The following is an 18,600-nucleotide window of genomic DNA, read 5'->3' as shown; positions in this document are numbered from 1 at the left end:
CCGTGGGCGGGCTGCTCCTCTCTCTCTCCCCGCCGCCGGCATGCCGAAGCTCAGCAAGGAGGCCAAGCAGCGGCTGCAGCAGCTCTTCAAGGGTGGTCAGTTCGCCATCCGCTGGGGCTTCATCCCGGTCGTGCTTTACTTAGGTCAGTGGCGGCAGGCGCCGGCGTGCTGCGGCCCGCACTGCACGGCCGCGGGTTGGCCCCGGCGTGGGGAGCGAGGTGCGGGCGGCCATGGGGGGAGGGGCGGGGGTGTGGGAGGACAGTGCGGGCGCGGGGGGCGCCCCCCCACACGCTGTGCTCCTCCCCCCCTCCCCACACGCTGTGCTCCCCGCGCTTGCGCCGCTGAGAAGCGGCCGGGGTTGGTGCGAGGGCCCAGCCGGCTGATAGCCGTCGGGCTTTAAGTAATACAAGAGGTCGCTTTGAGCTGTGCCGCATCAGGCAGCGTTAGGTTATGACGTTCCCATCTCCAGCTTACTGATTATTTGAAAACTGATGGTTTTGGGGGCGGGGATTCCCGCGGCGTTTCGCTGCCTGCTTCGCTCCCGCGGGGGTTTGTGAGGGCTCCGCCTTTAGGGCGGTGTCTGAGGGCTGCTCTGTGGGCGCCGGAGGGCCTTATGTAACGCGGGGGGTTACGTCGTGCCGCTGCCGGAATAGCCGGCGTACTTCTCTTATGTAACTGTAAGGAAGCGGGTCGTGGGAGCTTCGTTTTACGCCTCCGACAAATGAATGTGCCGCTCCCCCCACCAGCCTGCATTGCCGCCTGAAGGGTTTTCCTGCTGTGGTTAACGGAGGGACACCAATACAGGTGCCGCCCTTGCCTGCCGTGGGCCCCTGGAGGCGGCACAGACTCGGCAGTCTGTAGAACTGAATCCTCTGTTACAGCTACAGCAGCTCTGCAGCGCTTGGTGCTGCTCATTCCAGTTTGTATTGGCCCAGGCGTATGAAACGCACTCTAACCAATGAAATATTTCAGTGAAAGACGTGGGTTAGGATGGGATGTTCAGGACACACGCGAGGGAGTGTGCTCTGTGCAATTGCAGGTGGTTGGTAGGTGTTTTTGTGCTCGCTTTGAAGTGACCGCTCCTGTGGTAAGCAGGCGAATTAGGCCAGGACAGTTCTGTGTAACTGGATTGCTTATGTAATATTGCTGGCCCTTTTTCCCCAGTACTGCTTCCTCAGTCCGTGTCACACACACACATGTCGTGTGACTGCTATTGCAACTTCATGAATCTGTAAGCAGCTTTATTGGGAAGTGCAGCCACAAAAGGCAATGGGCCAGCATGTTTAATAGTCTCAGGTTAGACAAGGTTGTCTTCAAAGAGGTAACCTTGTGCCCGCCGTGCTGATGGAAGCTTTTCCATTAACCTTTATGGCCTGTGTTCTAGGTGGGCTGTCATTACTTATAATCTGTAAGGGAGAGGAATAATGTATTTTCCATACAGCATCCATTTCTATCAAGCAATTGTGGGGAAGCGTGTTGAGCAGCATACATCATGTATAATTGTGCTTCAGGACTTAATTTACAGGCCAGCAAGAAAGCTGTTTGATAAACTGAATCCTGAATTGCTTACCTAGCATACACTTGCCTTTGTGAATCAGTATTTAAGTCATTAGCTGGAGATGAGCTCTGTAATTAATTTACCCCGCAAGGCAGTTAGAACAAAAGGTCCTAAGTTTAATCAATTGAACATTTAGAATTCCTTCACCCTAAATTAAATAAACAGTTCTTGGAATAGTACTGTAAGTTCATCACAGAACGTTGCCTGTTAAGGCTCGCAGTGGTTGCTTATACCAGTTATAGGTGTCACTGCTGGGGCTGTCTCATTCAGTTGCATTCTCAACAGCATTTAAAACCTGCATTGGTGGTTACGTATATATGTATGTATGCATGTGTGCTGTGATCTCCAGGGTAAATAATTTCCACCATCTCTCACAGCTAGTTGTTCCTGAATCTTAATTCAGATAGAGGTATAGATAAGAGCTAAAAAAAACAAAGAAATGACAAGTGGTACACTTGCATTTATTTTGCCTGCTTTCTAACCCTGGTTAACGTTACGTTTCTGTTGAGGTGAGCCTACAACTTCGTGAATCACAGTTCCCTCCTTGTTTCATATTTCAGTTTAATGGACTGGAATAATCTGATGCTGTGTAAGCTGTGTAGAAGTCTACACATACGTGTGTGTGTGTGTGTTTATCTAATGTATATTTCTGTTCAGGTTTTAGGAGGGGTGCAGATCCAGGTATGCCCGAGCCAACAATCTGGAGGTATGTGTTATGTCCAAATGCACATGGAAAAGTAGAGCTCTCATAGTCACAGTTTTAAGTGTTACCTCTGGTTGTTTACACTAAACAGCAAGAGCTGCTTCATCCACTGTTTTTAATTGGCTTTGGGTGATAGTATAGCTGGTCAAGGTTCTTTTTTCTTTTAAAATCAAAACTAGAAAAGACAGCAAAGCATAAGTTCTTGTAAGAGCCTTAGTGTTTTGTTCTGAATCTTGTGCATTTTTTAATATATGGGACTTCCTGAACCTTCTGAGTGGAAGCTGCCCTTGTAATCTGTTTTAGAGGTGTGTTATGCAAGTTTCTTTCTGCACCTAAAAATAATTACCTACATTTCTAACAGGAATTTAAAGGAAAATCCATTCTCCTTCCCTCTTTGCAAATATGATAGTAAAGCTGCTTAAAAACTGCATTAAATACAGAGATACAGCCTTCAGTATTTGTCATCGCAGTGAATCAAAATGCATTTGCTCATATTGCAGCAGTGACAAATTGTCCCATAACAAAGAGGCAGTGTCCTGGCATTACTTGAATTCTTGTGGTGTTGGAATTCTGCTGTAGTTTCCTTGGGTCAGGCTTCTAAAATTAAGGTTTTGAAGGAAATGTGGCTCTTTTAATCATCTTGAAATTTGACAACAGCACAGAGCCAGGTGCTGCTCAGACAAATAATTGATGGACTGCATTATTTGCTAAGTTGTATAGTAATTATTTTTGCCTCGCACCATATAAAGGAGCTACTTCTAACAGTAGAAAGTATGAGAAAAATATGTCATGGTCATGTTACAGTTTCAGTAAAACGTTTTGTCTTATGGTGTCATTTGCTGAAGGTGTCTGTTTGCTGGCAGTGTTCCTGTGTTCAGTTTCACTTGCAGCTTGAGGCTTTTTTCTTGTAATGAGTGTCTGCAGAGCATGAAGTACGCATGTAATACCAGAGTATGTGTACAGGTAACAGAAATGCATTTGGGTTTAGTCTGAGGCTTACAAGTTCTCCTTTTTGGGGGCAGGTAGCTTCATTGCAATGTGTTTTGGGTGATGTTTGTTTTTCTGATAGCATTTATTCTATACTTTTATAGGGCTGCTTGTTCTGACTCGCTTTTTAGAGAAACTTACTTAAAAACAAGAATGTACTGCAAACCTGATTTTCATTTCCTCCCCCTCCCCCTTTCAGTCTGCTCTGGGGATGAAAGATGTGGCTCTCCTGCTCTAGAACCAGCCGATGGACAGAGAAAGTGTTTGAAGATGCATACCTTCCAAAGGATGAGGCGAACACTTACACCAGCTGACTCTGTCAGCTTGCTGATGACATAGGTTGTACATACAACAAAATGGAGTTTATATGGACGTAACTTATTTGGATTGTGGTGTAATTAAATCCAGTTTGAAATGGAGATGCGTTGTTTTCAAGTCTTTATTACATAAAATGACAATTCCTTTAACCATAAATATATTTAACCGTTTAAATATAAATATAACCGTAAATATAAATAACCATTTATTTTGGTAATTTTGGTGACACTCAACCCTCTTGGATCAAAATAACAAGTATGAATTTCAGGTAGAGATTTTTCTTCATAATGACCAGAATCAGAATCATAGTATGGTTTGGGTTAGAAGGGACCTTTAAGATCATCTAGTTCCAACCCCCCTGCTACAGGCAGGGGCACCTCCCTCTAGACCAAGTTGCTCACAACCCCATCCAGCCTGACCTGGAGCACCTCCAGGGAAGGGGTATTCACAGCCTCGCTGGGCAACCTGCTCCAGTGTCTTACCACCCTCACAGTACAGAACTTCTCCCTGATATCTAGTCTAAATCTACCCTCTTCCAGTTTAAAACTGTTTCCCCTTGTCCTCTTCCTGCGTGCCCTTGTAAAAAGTCCCTCCCCACCTTTCTTGTAGGTCCCCTTCAGGTCCTGGAAGGCCACTATGAGGTCTCCTCGGAGCCTTCTCTTCTCCAGGCTGAAGAGCGTCACCTCTCTCAGCTTGCCCTCACAGAGGAGGTGCTCCAGCCCTCTGATTGTCTTTGTGTCCCTCCTCTGGACCCATTCTGACAGCTCCTTGTCCTTCTCGTATTGGGGTCCCCAGAACTGGACACAGTACTCCAGGTGAAGTCTCACAGAGCAGAGTAGAGGGGCAGATTCACCTCCCTTGACTGGCTGGTCATGCTTCTCTTGATGCAACCCAGGATACGGTTGGCCTTCTGGGCTGCAGCACACATTGACAGCTCCAGTTTAGTCTTTCATAAACTGGCACCTTCAAATCTTTCTCCTCAGGGCTGCTCTCAAGCCATGCTCTCCCTAACCTGTATCTGTTCTTGGGATTGTACTAACCCAGGTGCAGGACTGTGCTGTTGTCCCTCTTGGAACTTCATGAGGTTGGCATGGGCCCACCTCTCAGGTCAGTCCAGGTCACTCTGCATGGCATCCGTTCCCTCTGGAGCGTCACCTGCACCACTCACTTTGGTGTTGATGTTTTAAACATTTTGATGTTCTTGAAAGATTTCTGCCTGAATGGAAGTAAGCCTGTGCTGCTGGTTGCTCAGTGCAGACCTGGCATTTGTTTTCTACTAAATTTGTTAATCTCTGGGTATCTTTGAATTGAGAGAGATACTTTTTTTTTTTTTCCTAGCATATTCAGATAATAAAAAAAGCAGTAAGATGTACCCTTTTCTACTGAATTTACCTTCAAATGCCATTGAAACTTTCCATAATCTGGGGAATGATGGTAGGAGTACGTGACAAAATCACAGTGTGTATATGTATGTGTGTCTACAGTGAAAGTTATTAACGTACAACTGAAGGAAGAAAACAATTATATTAAACAAGATATATGCTTTATTCCAATCTTGCTCTTGGGAATACAGTTTTGGCCTCATTTGACGTTCTCCCTTTTAGCAGTGAAATTCAAGCACTGTAGTGATAACTGTTTCTTTTCCATCAAAATAGAAGCTGAACTGGTTAGGTTACTGTCTTTCCTCTTTACAACTGTACAGGCTAGGTTCTGTGCACGAATAGTTAAGAAAATAAAATCTTGTTTGCTCCCAGTTAATGCTGAAAAAAGATATTCTTGGTCAGCTTAACCCAGGTTTTCTGACTGTTTTTACGTTGAGTCGTGAGTAGATGGCTCAGTTTCTCATCCGCTACCAGAATTCATGGCGAAATGCTTAGGAGCACGTGGAAATGGAGAAAAACTGAGAAATGAACCAAGAGAAGAAATAAATTAAAAGACAAGAATTAAAAAAAAAAAAAAGAAAAGAAAAAAGTGGGAGATGGGGAAACGAAGGTAACACAAAGCAGCGTGTTCCTTAAGGTGCAATTGGTCGTGATAATTGAATGTCACAGAATGATGGAGTAGCAGATGATAACTGATTACTGATGGGCAAAAAGCAAGGACTGAATGCAGAACGTCTTTGTGACTGTTTCCTGCTGATATTGCAGCTTTTCTAATGGTAACTTGAGAATAATTTAACTGTAAGTATGTCTTTAATTATGGAAGCTGTTGAAATGCAGAGCCCTTTTTCTTGACTGATCCTGTTACAGTAAGGATGAAATAATCTGATAGTGGCTTTGATCATGATCAGGAACTATTTCCTTTCACTGAATCTATTGGCATAACTTTAGATATTCAGTATTAAGAGAGAAGCTGTTCAGTGCGAAATAACACGGATTTCTCAAAATCAACTTTGGCATTCCACAAGGCTACTCAAAATGCAACTGTGTATGCACCAAAAACACCTGCAAAAGTGTATTTCAGTGTCAGACATTTGCGGATGTGGTTTGTGGGTCTTAACCACCACGTGGTTTCTCTGTGCTTGCCAAGAATTGTAGTATTTGGCAATAGGCAGAGAATTGGGAACTGTTCTTCTTTTCTCAAAAGTATGTACGTAAGCATGGATGCATTGAGCACAGCCTGGATTCACTGCTGAAAATTCCCTGTGTAAGTAGTTGCAGTTCAGCTTTATTTTAAGATCTGGAATTATTGGATAAATATTGCAACCCTTAGGTTGAGAATTTCACTTTAAGCACCCCAGATGGCAAACTTCTGGTCATTCTCTATTGCTAAATGGCTGCAATTATTGTTCTTTTAAAAAATCAAATACGGTTCTGGAAAGTCATTAACACAGAACCTTTCACTGTTCAAATTCCTGCTTCACTCTGTTGATCAGTAAATCTCTGTCGAGTGAATCAGTGGCTTCTGTAGCCAAGCAGGGATTCTTTTCAATAACGAGGCTTATGGTGCGCTCCTTTGAGACCACTGTGAGCTCTGATTTTGAATGAAGTCGATGATGGTAGTTTGCTGAGAATCATACTATGAATTCTACAGCTGAACTCAAGTTTATGCTCGGGAATGTTTTTGCCTGGGCCAGTTGTAGGAAGATCAGAAATTGCTGTAGCTCACTATGCTGCTTACCAAAATATGAAGTCAACACAGAGATATTAATGTGAGAAAAATGTGCTGTACTTCATCTCCTCGCATATGAGAAAGATAATGTTTCTACATGCCAGAAGGTGCTAGCCACAGGGATGGTGGCCTCTTCCTGCAAGAGTGACATGAGATCATGGCTTAAATGGTGTGTGGGGAGAGCAGCTATGAAGAAGGAATTGTCCTTAAGCCAGGGATGAAGAACTGGGCTGTTTCTCCTCTGCTAGCCAGGCTGCATGTGAAGCACTAGTGGAGTATTGGGACGGCATGATGGGCAGGGAGTGCTGTAGTGTCCTGTCTTCTGAATATCTCGTTCTCTGTCACACTGATAGAGTAAATGGGTATCAAGACATTAGGCTAAAGAAAAACAAGAAAAAAGCTTAGGCTGTGGGAGAAGAAAAGAATAAAGGCAGGGATTGATCAGAAGAGGATAAAAGAAGGAAATGCAGACAAGATTTTTGGAAGTGGCAAATACATGAGGTGAGAGAAGAAGACAAATATGCACATCAGACAAGGAGCAGCGGAGTCCTGCGATGCTTGGTGTGTCATGCTGGGGGACACTGTGAGTGTGGGGGCTGTTTTGGTCTTGGCGTGTGGTACTTTTGCTCTAATTAAGTCATCAGTAAAACTCGTTTTTATTGTATGGTTTTCAAACATGTAAACACTGCAAACCAAAGCAACTTTCATAATTTTGTAGCAACAGGCCCACGTGTCGGCTACGTCTAAAACCATTGCTTCTTGTCTGTGCAGCAAGATGGCTGTAGATGACTGCTTTCCATGCTTTTATTGCATCGCGTTAATGAAACGGGGATGTAACACATTTTTAAGAGGAAAATTTGCTAAAACAGTCTGGATATTTTTGGAAACACCTCATTGTGGAGTTGGAATTCAAGCTATGATGATACCGTTGATGACTTTGGGAAATAAAAGCTCATTTCATCTGTTCTCACACCCGAGTAAAAACCACATCCTTGTTTAATGTCATATGACTAATTTACTTTTTAAAACAGACTATTTAATTGCAATTTCTAAATAGTTTTCCATGATGGTATGTGATGCAGTAACTGTTTGTGGCTTACATGCACTGTTTCTTGATTATGTTTATATTAATTCAGGATTAGGGAATGGGTAAGGCAGAGGAGATGCAAACCTGCCAAGTGGAAGAGAGGATTTACTCATATTTTCTTGCAGTTAAGAAATAAAGTTTCTATCAAAAATTAGATAAAGCAAGTGCAAAGCGTGAGCTGTTATTGACCTGGGAAGTTAGGTAAACATGGGTTTGCAATTACATCATCTTGTGATTTCTCAGGATCCACTTTATTCTCACAGAAGCTTCCCAAATGGTGGCATTCATGGCACAGCAACTGGAAAACAGGTCATTTTCAGTAAGACTGGAAGGTCGTCTGTACTTCTGCCTTCATCCTAAATGATCTCCCTTCTCACAAATTCTGTTTTCTCTTATAGCCCGGTCCCAGACCATTGAGCCATGTGATCAGGAGGGATATGGGACTTGGAATTTGAGGAACGTCTTCGAACTTCATCATGTTTGTTAACACGTGCTAATGTGGGATCCACGGGTATGATCAAGGAGTGGTCCCTTTTCCCTCTACATCTCTAGAAGAAAACAATTTCAGATCTCTCAGTGAAATTCTGTCTCATCATTCAACTTGAAAAGCAAGAGTTTAAAGACAGGCATTCTGGAGGCATTCAAGGCCAGGCTGGATGTGGCTCTGGGCAGTGTGGTCTGGTGGTTGGCGACCCTGCACATAGCAGGGGGATTGAAACTCAATGATCATTATGGTTCTTTTCAACCCAGGCAATTCTATGATGCTATGAAAGTTTCCTATCAAATACCTAAGGTTTGTAATAGTATATATATTCAGCAGCCCTTCTGAAACTTTGGGATCTGACTTTGATGTGTACTGTTGTATATTCACCTTTCTAGCATTTCATCGTGTAAACTGAATGCTGAAAAATTATTAGTTAGAAGTAACAGTGGCAAAAGTCAAGGGAAGATTCACAAGATGGCTGAGCTCATCTAGTGGCTCATTACTCATTAGATCCATTGGTTCTGTAGCTTCCCCACCTCTGTAGCACCAGCTCTGTCTTGCTAACCTCGCAGTCATCAGCCTTTATTAATGGCGGTGGAGGTATGAGAAATGGAGACAGACTTTTTCAAGAATCTATTGTACTTTCTGCTCAAGAGGAGGCTTAAATTGGACATAAGGAAGAATCTCTTCATGAAGAGGTTGATCAGGCACTGGAACAGGCTGACCAGGGAAATGGTGGTGTCCCCATCCTTGGAGGTGTTTAAGAGATGTGTGGATGTAGCACTGAGGGACATGGTAAGTGGTGGGACTCAGTAGCCCAGGTTGATGGCTGGACTTAAGGGTCTTTTCCAACCTAATTGAGTGCATGATTCTATGGAGGTGTCTGTGGAGGAGCTGCAGATAAAATGGTGGAAACTCAGTGAATGCATCAGCATTTCTCTTCCCTCCAGGAAAAACTTGAAGTTGACCTTCCCACGCAGTAAGCAGTGATCTTTTCTATCTCTTACATCCCAAAATGTAGTAACATTTACACCTTTACTGGAATGCTGGACAGCCTAGGCAGCCACCAGCTGAAGGGTGTCTTCTGGGAATGTGGATGTTCCTCAGTCTGTTGTGTGAAATTTCACTGCTCTGCAGTTTAGATGCCTCCTGGAATTCAAGGAGTTCAATCCAAAGAGTGAGTTTGTTTAGCTGAAGTGTACACAGTAACTAAGAATGATCTTAGGCAATCCATCACCTGCTGCTGGTAGAGGTGAGATAAACATTTCTGGTTTGTGTTTGTTTTGTTCCCTGCTACTGTCACAGTAATACAGTGCTCAAAGGGTCCAACTCGGGATCCCCGTTGAGGTCTCCTTTGTGAATCAGAAGTAGTGTGATTCATACTGTACTTGTGAATAGATTGTGCTTTTCATAGCTGCTATCTAAGCCCTTATCTGCAGTAAAGAGGGAGCAAGATCGAGATCCTTGGTAGTAAACCCCTCATGCATTACCTCGGTCAGAGAGCTCTATATTTTTAAAGACACTTACTGAATTCTTACTGAAGATACTCTAGAATTTCGTCAAGACCAACAGATTCAAATACCTCATTTCCTTCTCAGAGTCACGTGCGTACAAGACTGGAGTCCAGTAGCTTTGAGACAGATTGTTCCATATTACTCAGAGAAAGCAAAATGATTTAGTCATTCTCATGGTTTTCCCATAGCTGTCACAGACATAGTAGGTACCAAAATGCTCTCTCACCAAGTAGTCACTAAGAAAATCTCTGCCAAGGTAAGCTGTGAAAAAGCCAACCAGATATTTGTACGTTGGTTCTATGATTCTATGTCTCTTAGACCACGTGCAGGACAACTAAAGCGCTATCTTCTGTCTTGCAAGAAAATCCCACTCACCACAGACTTCTTGAAAATGACCACTTTGAGGTCTCTTCATTCTTTCCTGAGGTGTTGCACAATTTGAGCCTATGGTTTTACCATATTGGGCAAAGCAATTGCACTTTGCTTTGTTTTGAGCCTCTGAGATGCAGGCTGTGAGCTGACTGCTCACTGTTTTGGCATCCCCAGCAGTGGAATGTCTGTGTGGACGATCAGAAGATCGCTCAGAGGAAGGGAAGAGTTTACTGACATCCTTATCCACATTCCAGAGCATACCTTTCATCTCCTCATTGTGCTGCTCCAGAGAGAGTAATTAATGTTCCACCGTTCACACTGGAAGAATAAGGCTCAAGGGAGCCCATCCTTTGTGCGTGCTTTGAGCTGAAATTCCTGTAAGTTTGGGTATATGTGGATGTTCACAGCCACATCAAAATAGGTGATACAGCTAAGGAATATTTCAGTGGTTTGGTACTCAGTCTAAGGACTTATTTTTAGCTCTGCATTGCTCGGTGACTTGCATTCATGCTCTGTGACAAATGGATTAAATCCCAAGAGTCATGACATCACTGTAACAAGACGTCAATTCCTCCCATCTGGGGAAAGAACCTCAGATTTTTTCCACTTAGGATAGAATCATAGAATGGCCTGGGTTGAAAAGGACCACAATGATCATCCAGTTTCAACCCCCTGCTATGTGCAGGGTCACCAACCAGCAGACCAGGCTGCCCAGAGCCACATCCAGCCTGGCCTTGAATGCCCCCAGGGATGGGGCATCCACAGCCTCCTTGGGCAACCTGTTCCAGTGCGTCACCACCCTTCGCGTGAAGAACTTCCTCCTAATATCCAACCTAAACCTCCCATCTCAGATGTTCAATCCAATCTGGAGATTTCCCTTGGAAGACAGCAGTTTCTAATCAGATGATAAAATCGAACTTGTTAATTTGGTGTCTGACCATATTGTTTGTTTTAAATAGATTGCTTGACTTTTAAGCATATACTTAAATACATTTACAGGTTTATGGAGTGTGCTATATTAAATATAAGGAACTCATTCCTTTCTCAAGAGCAATGATGCTTTATCATGCGCTGCTGTGCATACAGTGAAGTACATACTGATGTACAGTACATCTGTGTACATTATATACCCCCTTTTAAGAACTGTATGTTGATTGTGCTGTGTATGTATGTATAGATGGCCTGTGTAGGTCACTCTGAAAGTAATGTCTTCCATTTATTTCTGTGGAAACTACAACAAAGAGCACAATAACACTATTTCATAGAGCAAATTCATAGCAACAAGCGTCGTATTTCAACATAGTCACCACCATTATTAGCCAATACAGGTGGATAAGTTGATCAAGATGCTCTTCATTTTGTAGCATGGCAGCTGTGCATGGCCATCCACACCATGGTTTGTCTTTCGCATTGCTGTTGCCATTGCTGAAACACATCACCCACTGCCTCACTGTGCTCACATCCACTGTTTGGTCTCCACAAACATTCAGCAGGTGTTGATGAATGTCAATGGGTGCCATTCTTACCACATGGGGGGATTCAGTGTTACACCTTTGCCTCATCCGCACTTCCATGTTGGACACCGTTCTGTCAGACTGTCCCTCTGCTGCCATCTGTCACACGGTAACAACACATAATGGGATATTGGTGGGAAGGTTCAACCTCTGCTGCCATTCCACCAACATTCGCCTCTGACATAGCAGACTGACGTAATGAAATAGGAGGTATTACTTTCGGAGCGGCCTTCATAGATAGTTGATTTAATTACAGTGATTGAATTATTTTAAAGGGTTACTTTGATAATTCCAGGCATTAAAGACTGGATACAGTGGAGTTCTTCAGCCTTATTTAAAGTTCACACAGCTTAGACAAGTTGGTTTTGTTTTTTTTCTCCAGTGAGCTTTTATTTGTTTTAAAAATATAAATAGATAAAAATACAATATCTCTCAAATATTTTAAAAGCATAAGTTATACAACAGTCTGGCTGCTGGACATTTTCTTTGGCGTTGACTACGTAATAAATAAGTTGATATTCTGAATAGTACCGTAAGAAATGTAACAGGTGTTTTGCTTAAGTTATTTCTAAATACTGAAAATATTTAATATAAATAGAAAACATTAGAAAAGAATAAATATTTTAAATACAATAAATAGGTTCCTAGAAGGAAATGAGAATGCCTATAAATGCAAACCATTGTTACTCTCTGGTTCCTGAAACGGAACAACACTGCCATCTGCCATGTGGCAGATTGGTAACAGAGGATTGTGCCCGAACTAAAACATTCAGGCACTGAAACTCCTGGTCTTTTTCAAATAGCGAACGGCCCTCACGGTCTTCTCCATAAACGAAGTAAAGTCTCGGAGGATGAGGTGCATGGTGATTTTCTCTATCCAGTCCTTATCTGACTTCAGATTGGCGAGGAGGGATTTCTGGGCGGCCGAGTCTGGGATGACCACTTCATCGGGATTTATCACCTGTGGGAAACACAACGTTGAGTCAGACCGTAGGTAAGAATGTGTTCCACCCAGCTTCATACCCCTCCTCTCCGTACAGGGGCCTGCAGCCCCACCTCTGAGGTAGGTTTTGAGGTACGCCTATCCCTGCTCCTACAAAAGACAACTAACGCTTGTTGGGGTTGGGGTGGCCCTGCCCAAAGGGCCTCACAGCATCCGTTCCTATGTGCTGGCTGGGGACATGGGATGTGGCTCGGCCTAAACCACACTGCTGCTCCATCCTTGCTCACAAGTGTGTTAGGTATCCAGGCAGGGAGCTTGTTGCATGGACTGGAGCACAAGTAGCAGATTGTCTCCACCTGCCATCCCCGTTCCATACAGCCTTACATGGGCTGCTCTCCATGCTTCTTCCATAGAGAAGCTTCCATTCTGCAAGCCAAAGCTCCTGATCTTCTCAAGATCTCAACAGTCCCTACAAGCACGGGGCTGTGTGTGCCCGCTCTGTTCCATGCCACCTGCTCTGACTGCCTCAGCCCTCATCATTCCACACAAGGCCAGTCTCACCCAGCCCTACAACAAACGTTCTATAAACAATATATCAAGTTTGAAGCCGGTAGCTGCCTTAAGCCAGGACTATTATTCTTAGCAAACACAGTGTGAAAAAAGCAGTTCAGCTCCCTTTCACTTAAAGAATGAGGAACATAAATAAGTGTGGTAGAAAAGGCATTAGGAGCACACAATGCCCTTCTCAGGTGCTGACAGGGAACACCTGGCAGGGAATCGTGGCCCGAGAGCCCTGCAGTTCTTGGTTGCCCCTCACCTGGGCAGCCCTCGCTCACCCACAGTTTCACTGCTGACAAAGTAGGAAGGGTTATAGGAAGGGAAGGGTTATGGGCATGAGTAAGTGCTGCAGGAATGAAGCCGGTTTTGAAGTGTAATCTTTTAAAGCACTCCGAAACACAGAAAACAGCAGTCAGAAGCGGGGATCGCTCCCTTCACCGAATCGAAAGCGAATCGGCCGTTCGTATTTGCAGTTATTTCTGTGAGGTCTCAAAGCTGCTGTACTTCACAGGGCTCAGCAGCACTGGGGGGGGCCGAGACCGAACTGCAGCTCCGAGCACGTGGTTTTTAAAGGAGTCTGACGCGTTTGATTGTTGTCTGGGAGTTAGGAATGGAAATAGAAAGTTGGAAGGAGAGTACAGAACGCGAGCTTGTAAAACTTGAACGTTAGTCATAAGGGAAAGCAGCACAGGCAGCCAACACCTGCTGCTGATGGGATAAGCGGCAGCGGGAAACGCTCAGCCTGGGGCAGCACCTATTGCCGACTGCACACCGCTGCACGTCCCCGTGCCGTGGCAGCGCCCCGCGCGCCGACTCACCATCTGCCGGATCGTGGCCGCCAGGTGCTTTGTGCTGTAGCACAGAGACTCGACGTTCTGCTTTTCGCTATCGAAAGTCTCTTGAATGAATTCCAGGTAGGTCTGAAAGGCGAACAGGCCGCTGGAGAGCTTCGTCAGGCATTTCTCCTGCGGAGAGAGAAGTGAGAACGTCAGCAGCAGTTCGGGGTGCCCGGCACGTCGCCCTTCGGCGGCGCTCGGGTTGGGCCGAAGGCTGCCCGAGGAAGGAGCGGAGAGGTTCCTTGCCTCGTCGAAGCCGGCGAGCAGGCAGCCGTCCTCCTCCGTCACCTTGGGCAGGTTGAGGTTGTTCCGGACGAGCATCTCCATGCTGTTCTCGCACACGGTGAACTTCTTGCACATCTGCGGAGAGACACCGAGAGCTGCCGTCGCGTCCGAGCCCCGGGGACAGCCCGCGGGTCCCCCGCGGCGCCCCGTACCCACCTCGTCCTGCAGCTGGACGGCGCGGTCGCGCAGCACCCGGGCCAGCGGCTCGCAGTCGAGCAGCGCCCGCCGCGCCCCCGCCTCCTCCTCCAGCCCAACCTCTCCGGACGAGTCCGCGGCGGCGGGCAGCGGGACGGCGGCGGCGGGCGGCAGCAGCAGCGGCAGCAGCAGCGGCAGCAGCGCGACGGGGCCGGGACGGGGCGCTCTCCGGCGGCGGCTCCCGGCGCTCCCCGGCCGCCGTCCCGTCGCCTCGCAGCCCTCGGTGAAGTTCATGGTGCGGCTTCTCTGTTCGTCGGGGAGGCTGGAGGGTCGAATGAGCTCCGGGCATCCCTGAACGTGTATTTATCGAGGGGGCTTCGAGATTATTCATGGTCCGGGAAAATCCAGCATGAGAACACGGGGGTGTGTGCCCTGTGCTTGCGCTGGGTTTGACACAGCACCCACTCGCCCCGTCCGAGAGCATTGAGATTGTGAAACGGAGACGGGGAGGGGGAGGCGAGCCAGGCCAGGCAGAGGCATGAAGTCATTTTTCCTCCCCGTAACTCCTTGCGGGCCGCGCCGCCGCTCACCTGGCTTCGGCCGGGGGTCGGGGCGGGGGGTGAGCCTGGCAGCCTCCTGCAGGGTCCCGTACCTGCGCACAGGTGTGGCGCGTCTTATCTTTTATTGTGTTTTATACATCTTATCCATTGATACGTTTTCGCGACTTTTATTCGTTATGCATCTTTATTCTCGTTTTTAAGCGTTTAAAAAACCTCCTCGGGCTGGTGTTCTCTTTTCATTTGTTCTGTTTTTATTACTTATAAGCATGAAACTGGACGCCCTTGGTTCAGCCGCTGCACACGTCCACGTTATACGCCGTCACACGCGCACCCCTCTGTGAACCACACCTGGGCACATCCCATTGCTCCGGTGTTTCCAGCACACAGCGGTGGAGGAAGGTCAGCACCCAGGGCTCCCCGGGGCAGCAGGCACGGGAAATGCCACGCAGTTATTTACCCGCTATCTGCAGCCTTATCTCCTTCGCCACACAGGGAGGGGTGCTGGGAATTTTGGCCTTTCGCTGAGGGATTCTTTGCCCAGAACCAGTGTGCCCATTCAGCTCAGGCACAGGCTGACATGGGCTTTGGGGAGCTGCCCGGGGCGTGCTGCTGGTCGGCTTTTGGAGTGTCACCCTGTGATTTCGCCTAATAGAGAAGAACAGAGAAAGAGCTGATCCTGGTTCTGGAATGGGGAGGGCACGGGGCGCAGGGCGACGTTGGCACAAGAGTTGAGGTAGGACGTCCTCTGTCAGACTCGGCTTTGTAAAGAAGCCATGTGTTGGCAGCTCCAGAACAGCCTGGATAGAGAGTGTCAGGAAAGAGGCAGAATACCACTGTTTATATAATGTCCCGTTCTGCCCACAGTGCAAAGACAGCTGCAGTAATTTTGCCCACTTGGGAGATATTGGCACCAAATTGCAAGCAACACAGTGACTTTCAGTAGCTGCCTTCAGCATGTGCCCGGCTCCCCGAGACATAGCAATTATATTCTGTTGTGTTCTCCCCAACCAGAGCTGTGGTACGAACCACAAGAATGAAGCACACAGCCAGCAGCGTGTTTGGCCAACACCAAATCAGCGAGTCCAGCTGCAAGGTGCCAAAGGGCAGGACCAGCCCAGTGAGGTGAGCCCACGTTTTGCCTTCTGATACCACCAGGGGCAAATGCAGCAGGAGGGGATCTCCTGCCTCCCACTTTCTATATGTGATAGCACACAGGGAGCTCTTTCTTTCCAGTTCTGGATGGCTCGTGTTCTTCCTGCACACAGCCCAACTTCTCCAGTCTTGTCAGTGTGTTTGGTTAAATCTTCAGAGTGAAATGAAATAAAATTTCAGTTGTTGTTTCTCACCCCAAAGCTCCCAGGCCTTCTGCCATTGCTGTCCCTTACTCTGTTTTTGGTTTGTTTGCTCTTTCTGTCTGGGTGTGTACGTGACTTCAGAAGTGCTGAGTATCCTTGTGTGCTCCCATGGCAGATGCTCATGAATGCCTTACGTAGCATTCAAGAGAAGGAGGAAGGAACCTGAGTTCACACTTCTGCTACTACTGCATTTATTTTCTTTGGGAAAATCTCTCTCTCTCCCTCCTCTCTCTCTCCATTTTTCCCCCCCTTTTCTCTCTGGTACTGCATTTGAAATAAATAATTTGCACTGATCTATCTATAGGAATGTTTCAAGTTGGTGATGGACTTAAATCCATCCAAGACTTAATTATCCCGCTCTATACTGCTCTGAGCTAAGCTGCTTCATCACCTTCTTCAGAAAGCAGTAAGACCCAAACAAGCAGTGCTGGGTCGTGAGTTAACTGTGCATCAGGACATGGGACGGTTGGGACTTTAACGTGTATGAGCACTAGTACTGAGACTGTAAGATATAATTTCTAGATACAGGTATATCTTACAGTTTACTGTTCTTCTACCCTTCTATTGTTACTGTTCTTCATTTCACTCTGTGGGTTAGTCCTCTCTTATTATTTATATTACAAAACAAGTGTCTGCCTCTCACTGTGAAAACTTTTCTCAGGTGGAATCTCAGATATTGTCAGTGTTCATCCAACTCTTTCTTTTGTTGGGGCAACGGGCATTACTACTGAAAAGCTCTATGGCAGCAGAGAGGCCAATTATGAATGCTGTAAGAAACCTCTCCTCTCAGACTCTCTGCGCATGAAAACTACTCCTAGCTGCAGTCAGGGATGAATTCATAGCCAGAGAGCCAATCCAGGGTAATGCCATCTGTTGAATGCTTAGATTCCAGCATCAATATTTTTGATATTGCGCCAGGGAAGATTCAAGCTGGACGTTAGGAAATACTACTTCTCTGAAAGGGTGGTCAGGCACTGGAATGGGCTGCCCAGAGAGGTGGTGGAGTCACCGAGCCTGGTGGTGTTCAAAGAGCGTTTGGATGTTGTGTTGAGGGACATGGTTTAGCGGGAACCATTGGTGAAGGGTGAATGGTTGGACTGGGTGATCCTGTGGGTCTTTTCCAACCTTAGCGATTCTATGATTCTATGGATATAGTAACTCCTAGACTCGAAGAATTGCTCTGGGTGCAAGGAAGCCCATGCCACTTTTGCTCCTGAGGCTGTTTTCAGGTGAGGTGGGTGAGACCATCGAGGTAAATGCTTCTACCACTGAAGAGCTTAGAAGACTGTAGAGCTGTTTTGGTCAAAGCGTGTTAACCTTCTTCTGTTGGCCATCAGACAAGGGCCTGTGAGGAGCCCCATCATGGGCTGAGGTAAGGCACAGTGCTCAGTGCTGCAAGCCAGCTGGCTGCATGTACGTGGCCTTCCTGCATAGAAAAAATAAAGATTTTGAATGAAGGAAGAGGATTATTAGGTTTGTGGTATGTTTTACTCTGAGTTATTGGTGTTTTTCCTTTCTGATCATCTGCAATATTCAGCAGTAAAAATGCAAACCACTAATGCTTGATCAGAGATTGCTTCTTTAGGCTGTAGTGTTTGCAACAGGAGAAGGAATATGACTAAAATGTAATGGTCCTGTGTGGAAGAAAATGCCAGCTGCTGGTGGACTATTCAAGTGGAATCATAACAGTGACTAAATGAATTAACTTTAAATGTCATGAGTGAGGTATAAAGCTGATATCCAGCTCCTCTGGCATGCTTTCAGTGGATACCCTTAAAACTATTAATGAGATCTTAAGTTCCTATAGCTCTGTACAAGATGGGATTTGTGTTGTCCACCAAGATGTGAACGCACTACCCATTTTACAGCTCCTTTCTTTCCGAGGATCATTGTATTCAGCATTCACTGAAATTACAGTATTTGTGAGTGCTTACGTGTCTCTCATTCACATTAGTAATACTGTCTTCAACAGTCTGCAGAAAAAATCCCAGGCTTCAGAAAACAAACTTTTTTGCCCTAAATGTTTCCAAGTAGGAGGACACTGCCAGCTCCAGCAATAGGTGAGAGTGAAACCAAACGTCCCTGCACTGTACTTGAAATGAACATATTGGGCAGGATGCTAAGATACCGTGTTCATGTTTCTCATAACCAAACACTGCTTTGAGGACCTACACACAACACCCAGGAGTGCTGCCACTCTGAACAATCAGCCCTTCACTATTGCTGTGTTGCAAGTTCTTTGGTTCTCTGTTGGTTGTTAGCCAGCAAGGAACCACACGG

At 45.9% G+C, this 18,600-nt stretch overlaps 2 protein-coding genes and 1 long non-coding RNA gene across 6 annotated transcripts; 2 read left to right on the top strand and 1 right to left on the bottom strand.

Moving 5' to 3' along the window:
• Positions 1-4: 4 nt before the first annotated feature.
• Positions 5-12,193, top strand: TOMM7 (translocase of outer mitochondrial membrane 7). 2 transcript variants are annotated; one of them, XR_006935390.1, is made up of 4 exons: positions 5-143; positions 2,216-2,264; positions 3,448-3,587; positions 8,163-12,193. XR_006935390.1 is itself a non-coding variant. In NM_001199617.2 (3 exons), exons 1-3 carry the CDS (start codon positions 41-43, stop codon positions 3,461-3,463), a joined length of 168 nt encoding a protein of 55 aa, NP_001186546.1. In that variant the 5' UTR covers positions 5-40; the 3' UTR covers positions 3,464-3,669. The 2 variants fall into 2 exon arrangements, 1 of the variants encoding a protein (NP_001186546.1); NM_001199617.2 differs by lacking the exon at positions 8,163-12,193 and having other exon boundaries at positions 3,448-3,669.
• Positions 11,324-14,741, bottom strand: IL6 (interleukin 6). Its single transcript, NM_204628.2, has 4 exons — positions 14,427-14,741; positions 14,232-14,345; positions 13,968-14,114; positions 11,324-12,609 (listed from the first exon to the last, which is right to left on the bottom strand). The coding sequence occupies exons 1-4, from the start codon at positions 14,697-14,699 to the stop codon at positions 12,418-12,420; spliced, it is 726 nt and encodes a 241-aa protein (NP_989959.1). The 5' UTR covers positions 14,700-14,741; the 3' UTR covers positions 11,324-12,417.
• Positions 13,560-17,332, top strand: LOC107052553. 3 transcript variants are annotated; one of them, XR_005858014.2, is made up of 4 exons: positions 13,560-14,063; positions 15,231-15,364; positions 15,977-16,087; positions 16,199-17,332. It is a non-coding gene; the product is annotated as an uncharacterized LOC107052553 (long non-coding RNA). The 3 variants fall into 3 exon arrangements; XR_005858015.2 differs by having other exon boundaries at positions 15,231-15,698; XR_003073606.3 differs by having other exon boundaries at positions 15,977-17,332.
• Positions 17,333-18,600: the final 1,268 nt, after the last annotated feature.

This window comes from Gallus gallus, chromosome 2 (assembly GCF_016699485.2).
Source record: "Gallus gallus isolate bGalGal1 chromosome 2, bGalGal1.mat.broiler.GRCg7b, whole genome shotgun sequence".
NCBI classification, from domain to species: domain Eukaryota; kingdom Metazoa; phylum Chordata; class Aves; order Galliformes; family Phasianidae; genus Gallus; species Gallus gallus.
The sequence above is the reverse complement of the archived record's forward strand: the minus strand, read 5'-3'. Positions and strand labels throughout refer to the sequence as shown.